Here is a 7,836-nt window from a genome sequence, read left to right as displayed (position 1 = left end):
TTTCTTTACCTATTTGTATTCCTTTTATTTCTTCTTCTTCCCTAATTGCTCTGGCTAGGAATTCCAGTACTATGTTGAATAGGAGTGGGGATAGTGGGTACCCTTGTCTCATTCCTGATTTTAGGGGAAATGGTTTCAGTTTTTCTCCATTAAGTATGATGTTGGCTGTAGGTTTGTCATATATAACCTTTACAACGTTGAGGTACTTTCCTTCTATTCCTAGTTTTCTTAGAGCTTTTATCATGAAGTGGTGTTGGATCTTGTCGAAGGCTTTTTCTGCATCTATTGAGATGATCAAGTGGTTTTTTATCTTTGCTTCTATTAATATGTTGTATTACATTTATAGATTTGCATATGTCAATCAACCCCTGCATCCCTGGGCTAAAGCCGACTGGGTCATGGTAGATGATCTTTCTGATGTGTTATTGGATTTGGTTTGCCATTATTTTATTGAGGTTTTTCGCATCAATGTTCATTAAGGAAATTGGCCTATAGTTCTCCTTTTTGGAGGTGTCTTTGTTTGGTTTTGGGATGAGTGTAATAACTGGCTTCATAAAATGATTTAGGCAGTGTTCCTTCCCTTTCTATTTCATGGAACAGTTTGAGGAGGGCTAGTATTAGTTCTTCTTTAAAGGTCTGATAGAATTCAGCAGAGAAACTATCAGATCCTGGACTTTTCTTATTTGGGAGACTCTTTATTGCTGCTTCAACTTTATTTTGTGTTTTAGATCTATTCAGGTTATTAATATTCTCTTGGTTCAGTTTTAGATGGTCGTAAGTATCTAGAAATCTGTCCATTTCTTCAAGATTTTCAAATTTATTAGAATATAGTTTCTCAAAGTGGTCTGTCATGATTTCCTGGATTTCCATGGTGTTTGTTGTTATCTCTTTTGGATTTCTGATTTTACTGATTTGGGTTTTTTCTCTCCTCTTTTCAGTCAAGTTTGCCAAGGGTCTGTCAATCTTATTTTTTTTTTCAAAGAACCAGCTTTTTGTTGAATTGATCCTTTGTATGGTTTTATTTGTTTGTTTCTATTTCATTGATTTCAGCCCTTGTTTTTATTATTTCTCTCCTTCTGCTTGTTTTGGTTTTTCTGAAGTTAAAGATGTAACATTAAGTCTTTGCTTTGAGATCTTTCTGACCTTTTAATTTGTGCACTCATGGCTATAAACTTTCCTAGCAATACTAGGAATCTCTCTGTAAAGCTATCCTTATCTCATCTAGCAAAAATGCTTTGTCTTTCTTATTATTGCTTATACTTTCTCTTCAACATAATTAGAGATAAGGGCAGAAAAGATTCTGCCTGGAAGGAAGGGGGGGTGAGGGGGAGAGAGAGGGTGTGGTAAGGTAAGGGAAAGAAACATCCCAAACAATGTATGCACATATGAATAAATGACTACAAAATTGTGTAGTATTGTGTTTACCCTATGCACATCCCTCCTTACACTTAAATCATTTCCAGATTACATATAGTACCTAATATAGTGTAAGTACTAGGTAAAAGGTTGTGATACAGTAATGTACAGTGAACAGTGACAAGGAAAACACATTTTTACCTATTCCGTAGACATCTATGTTTTTCTTCCAAAGATTTTCAATTCAAAATTGTTTGAACATGAAGGTAGATACTGTACATACAAAGAACAGATTATATGTCAATTAAAATCTTTATATTTTGCTGGGCACCAGTGACTCGTGCCTGTAATCCAGCTACTAAAGAGGCAGAGATCAGGAGGATTAGGTTCAGAGCCAACCCAGGCAAATAGTTCACAGAAATTCTATCTCAAAAAGCCTATCACAAAAAAGGGCTGTCAGAGCATTTCAAGGTATAGTCCCTGAGTTCAAAGCCCAGTACCATCAAAAAAAAAAAAAAGAAAGTCTTCATATTTCCCTACGAACATTTCCTTGTTTAATAAATTTTCATTAGGATATATTCTAGTATTCATAGTGACAATTTCAATTAGGCTTATATTATACATTGCTTAGATTACCCCCAATGTCTCTTCCCCTCAAGTCCTCCCCACACTGCTTAAAGCAATTGCAAGATGTCTCTTTGCTCTATTTCTCAGAAGTATATGAAGTCCATTAACAATACAACCTCATCTTAATCCCCTTCATTCACTCCCTGACTAGTACCCCCAACACACACTGTACTTATTTTACAGTCCTGTCTTTAGTGATTGATATTTAAGATGATGTTCAAAGTGGTGTCTCAAAGTATATGTGGTTATACTTTACTTTGGTCTGTGCAACACCGTCCATTACTCTCTCTTACCTGTTTACCTCCCAACCCCCCATTTTTCAACAGCTTTCAATTCACATCTTTATATCCTCTGCCTTCACAGATCTTAGGTTTTAAGATATTACTGATAGTCTATCATTCTCTGTCTGATTCCCACAGTTCCAGAGAGTAGTTCCACTATAACAAACATAGTCTACTATTTCTCTGTCTTACAAATTTTAGTGTACTTTGTCTTCTGTATCATTTATTCTTAAAATTTTTAGATATTTTATTTTGATTTTGTCTTTTGGTTGTCCTAAAACCAATTACTTTATTTGAAACATTCATTGCTTGTTTTGTCCTTGTTTTGTTACTAAGGTTTGGAATAAATTTCACTTGAAAAGCAGCCAAATGTTGCTTAAGTCCTTTATAATATTTTGGGGTTGTTATGTATCTTTGATTATACTCAATTTCATAACTGCTCCATGTGTTTGGAAAATATATTTTATGATTTTGGGTTTACTTATTTCTACCCTTTGGCCAAGTACATTGATTGCATTGTGTGGGTTTGAAGAACTGCATCTCCTTAATGATATTGCATGCATATGAAGACAGTGGTGAGTATGCCAAATGGGAACTGGAAGCAAAAACAAAACATGAAGGGTATTTTGGACAAGAGAAGATTCAGTTGAGAGAAACAGGAGCCTAATCAACCAGTACACAATCTGAAGTAAAATGTGAGAAATGTTGTCCCCACTGCTCAGGGTTTCACTAATATGTCAGTCAGTCAGGAAGTTGTGAAAACCACAGACCATCCTGAGTGAAGTAACCCATAAATCTCTTCTTAAAACTCGCATATTCCTATAGTAACATATGATCCCTGTTTTCTGATAATAATACTTTCTCATGTTCTAACCATTGTTTTTCAATTTTGGCCAAGAGCCTATCATTGGAATATGTTATTTTGAAATAATTCTACAAAAAGATTGTGAGAAATTGAGAATTAAATTTACAGCTCCTTTCATTTACAGTAAATGAAAGGAAGCACAAAGTAGAGAATAATGTTGAACTGCTCCAGAAAATCCAGTATTGTACATTGCACTAGTTAGACAAAAAATATTTTCTCTTTATGTTTTGTTTGTTTGTTTCTTTCTTTTTGTTTTGTTTTTCAAATCAATAGCTCAAATTGGTGCATAATTTCATTGTGTGGGCCCTTTGAGAATTTTGAATTTACAAAGAACTCTTGCCCATTGTGACATAAGAACTTATAAGGGCATTAATTTAGCCCTTCTAAATTACTTTATGGCAAGTTTAGTATATAAGAAACTTAAAATTCTATGTCTGGAGTACAAGGCATACCTTTAAATGAAACATACAGAATTAAACTGAGAATTGCATGACTGAATCAATTAAATTAGACACAAAGATGACACCAATCTAATATGAATCTAATATGATGGTACTTGTTTATATGTATTTAGGGAAGAACATATCAGTAAGGAACAGAGAGTCCACAATAGGTCATATTTTTTTCCGGTTCACTTTACATACCTAATGGCCACAAGAGACTTCTGGTTTCTGTCTCTCTTTCTCTCTCTCTCTCTCTCTCTCTCTCTCTCTCTATATATATATATATATATATATATATATATATATATCCTGCTCTGTCTTTTCCAACACCTAAACAAACACTCACATAATATGACTGAAATCACGCAAATAGGCACTTAAGCCAAAATGGAGGAAATAATTTATCAAACTATAAGAAAGCAATGTTTGCAATGAAATACAGTTTATTTAATAATACATATTGTTCACACCATTTGATCACATTTTATGTGGTGTTATAAATTCAATTTCTTTTGTTTTAGTATAATATGTAGTATTTTTTGAAGACACTTAAAATTTTCTCATGTGAAGAGCCTTAGAGATAGTCTAACAAAGCAGAAGGTTATAGCCAATAGGCTAAGCAATTGAGGAAATTCCTCAGTAGAAGCCACAGGACCAGTATCTTCCACAGCACAGTGGGCGGTAGCAGCCATAACCATAGCCACCATAGCCACAGCCAAAGCCCCGGCCATAGCCACAGCCATAGCCACAGCCTAGGCCACCATAGCCATAGCCCAGGCCACCATAGTAGTTGCCATAGTAGCACATGGTGTAGGGAGTGGAGTGTTCAGTTGAGGACCAGGAGGTGAGTCTCTTGAGTCTGGATGTCACTGTGTGCCAAGTGCCTTTTATACACCCTCGGTGATGTGGAAAACCACAGGCATTGCAGCATCAAGCATCTCACTAACGTGCCTCAGACAACATCATGCATACTTTGACTTATTGAAAAACAAGGCTCTCATAACTGAGATCATTTTGTTCCTATGTCAGGATTCCTGGATCCATTTATGGGCCTCTAAAATGTAACTCCTGTTTTATTTTCAAGGCTCTAGCTCATTCCATATTTAGATTATTCAACACATGTGACCTCATAACTGGCTATGAAGTAAATCACCAAATAGGTAACCCATTTTTATTTTTGTTTTGTTTTCTTTCTATTCCTCTATAGGGAAAGAGAAAGATTTTTTACTCTCTCTGTTCTTTCTCTTTCTCATTTCCTTCTTTCTTTTTCAGAATTCTAATTTTTATCATCATATAATTGTTGTACTGGGGATACACTGTGTAATTTACAAAAGTTCTTACAATATATCATAGTTGAATTCACTAACATTATCCTTTATTTCCCCCCTCCCCAATTCCTCAAATAGTTTCAACATGTCTCATTCTTCCATTTTTGTACATGAATACATAATATTTCCACCATTTTCAATCTCCTACACCCTTTCCTCACATCCTCCCCGCTTTCACTGGTACCAACCCTGAGGCAGGATGATTTTTACTTTCTTGTTCCGTTTCATAAAATGGCATTTTTGTTTCATTATGATCATATACAGGGAGTTTCATTCTGACATTTCTATGTATGTATGTATTATAACCTGAAGTGGCTCATTCCCTCTATTTTTCTTCTTTCTACCTAGTCCCCTTCTTAGGGTGATTTCAACAGGATTAAAAATTTTATATTCATTCTTGTATAGATATACATCAAACAGAATCACCTGCTCAAATTCCTTCATTTACCCTTACTCTCCCATTAGTGATCTCCTCTTAGCATAACCTGTTTTTCATAATATTGCTTGTGTTTGTATTGTGTCTATCTTCCACATATAAGAGAAAACATGAGAGCTTTGTCTTTCTGAGTTGGTTAACTTAACTAAACATGATGCCTTCCAACAGTATCAATTTACCTTCAAGCCACATGGCTTCATTCTTTTTTTTTAATTTTTATTGTTTTATTATTCATATGTGCATACAAGGCTTGGGTCATTTCCCCCCCCCCGCCCCCACCCCCTCCCTTACCACCCACTCCACCCCCTCCCGCTCCCCCCCACCCCCTCAATACCCAGCAGAAACTATTTTGCCCTTATCTCTAATTTTGCTAAAGATAGATTATAAGCAATAATAGGAAGGAACAAGGGTTTTTGCTGGCTGAGATAAGGATAGCTATACAGGGAGTTGACTCACATTAATTTCCTGTGCATGTGTGTTACCTTCTAGGTTAATTCTTTTTTATCTAACCTTTTCTCTAGTTCCTGGTCCCCTTCTCCTATTGGCCTCAGTTGCTTTAAAGTATCTGCTTTAGTTTCTCTGTGTTAAGAGCAACAAATGCCAGCTAATTTTTTAGGTGTCTTACCTATCCTCATATCTCCCTTGTGTGCTCTCACTTTTATCATTTATGCCTAAATAGAACTCCATTGTGTGTGTTTATGCGTGTTTATCTATATTTATATCTATACATGTACATTTATAGTATATTTATTATGTTTTATTAATCCATTATCAGTTGTAGGCTTCTGTGTTGTTTCCATAGCTTGGCTATTTTCAACAGTGCTGCAGTGAACATCAGTGTACAGTAATCTATATTGTATTGTGAGTTACATTCCTTCAGTTATGTCCTTCAGAGTATTGCTGAATAATATTGCTAAAAATAATCTATTTTTAGTTCTTTGAGGGGCCTCCATACTGTTTTCCATAGTGATGTACTAATTTAGATTCCCACCAACAGTGAATGAGGGTTCTTATCCCCACATCCTTGTCAACATTTGTTGTTTCTTGTGTTCTTGATGATATCCATTGTAACAGGATTGATGTTGACTCTTAACCTGGTCTTAACTTAGATTTCTTTTTATTTACATTATTGTTGTGTTTAGTGGGGATACATTGTGGCATTTGCAAAAGTTTTTACAATGTATCATACTTGAACTCACCTCCTCCATCACTCTCCTTTATCCACACCTCCCCTGATTCCTGAAACATGACTCATTCCAATAGGCATCATTTATGCATTTACATACACGTGTACACATTTTTTGCAAGATACTCACCCTCCTACAACCTTTTCCAGCCACTTTGCCCCTCCCACTGGTACCAACCCACCTCCACCCTGTGCAGGAACTATTCTGCCTTGCTGTTCTCCAATTTTGTTCAAGAAAAAGGAAAAAAAATGATATCTCGCTTGTTTGAGATAAAGGTACTGCACAGGGAATTTCCTTAAAATATTCTCATGTGTACACGTATTATAAGCCTCTTTGGTTTATCTCCTCTAATTGTGTTCAGTCTACCTTAGTTTCACTCTTATTGTGGATTCATCCAGTTTAAGATTTCTATATTCACTCTAGTATAGAGAGAGTATATCAACAATATTCAAGTTCTTAGCTTCCTTCTTTGACCCCCACCTCCCATACATAACCTCTCCTTAGTGAGACTAGTGTTTCATAACATTGCTATATTTATATTAGGTTTATATTCCACACATAAGGGAGAAAATCCAGCTACCAACCTTGCCAACAATAATGCTATTAATAATAAAACATCATATTAAGAAATATAACCACATTAATCATATTAATATAATCCATTCTCTTGAAATTAACTGACATATGGTAGACCCTCAAACAATATCACCAAATAATGGCATGATGTGCATAAATTATGGAACACAAAAAATTATGCAATTTTAATGAACCCTGTTTGTTTGATTGGGAGTAGGAGAGAAATAAGAGCTATGCACCTATCTACACATACATATTTCCAGAGTCTAATCTTCCCAATGATGACATTGTGACTAATGGTACTACTTAAGGGTATCTTCATGTAAAAGGTATGGACAGAACTTTTCTCCTTCAATTCCTCCATCACCATGGCAAACAGGATGTACATGATGATCACTTGGCTTACCCATGTGATAACAGAATAAGACTGGGCTGGACTAAAACATTACTGATTAAGTAAATCATAATTACTTCTTAAGACAAATAGAAAAATACATTAATATGTTAAAAACAAAAATCATGTGTATATCAGCTGGTGACATTTTAGTTGAGCAATTATTTTGATTTATAAGAGCAGCACTGCTCATACCTGTGCAACAAAAAACAGGGCATTTAATAAGCCCTGTACTATGACCTTCTTGATGTTCCATCTGAGGAAGGAGACACCCTGAGGCCTGACTGAACTCTCAGTCTCTGACACAATAGGCAGTAGTAGAAACCATTATGATATCTTGTCT

The 7,836-nt window shown here is 35.4% G+C and overlaps 1 protein-coding gene across 1 annotated transcript; it reads right to left on the bottom strand.

Annotated features, from left to right (window-relative positions):
* Window positions 1–3,997: 3,997 nt before the first annotated feature.
* Window positions 3,998–4,448, bottom strand: LOC109676250 (keratin-associated protein 20-2-like). The gene has a single exon (XM_020152720.2). It carries the CDS (start codon window positions 4,377–4,379, stop codon window positions 4,209–4,211), a length of 171 nt encoding a protein of 56 aa, XP_020008309.1. The 5' UTR covers window positions 4,380–4,448; the 3' UTR covers window positions 3,998–4,208.
* Window positions 4,449–7,836: the final 3,388 nt, after the last annotated feature.

Source organism: Castor canadensis, chromosome 5 (assembly GCF_047511655.1).
Source record: "Castor canadensis chromosome 5, mCasCan1.hap1v2, whole genome shotgun sequence".
Taxonomy (NCBI): Eukaryota; Metazoa; Chordata; class Mammalia; order Rodentia; family Castoridae; genus Castor; species Castor canadensis.
This window is presented reverse-complemented; position numbering and strand designations above follow the sequence as displayed.

Bases quoted from the DNA above. Each gene is read 5' to 3' on its own strand.
- LOC109676250 (XM_020152720.2), bottom strand. From the start codon at position 4,379: ATGTGCTACTATGGCAACTACTATGGTGGCCTGGGCTATGGCTATGGT.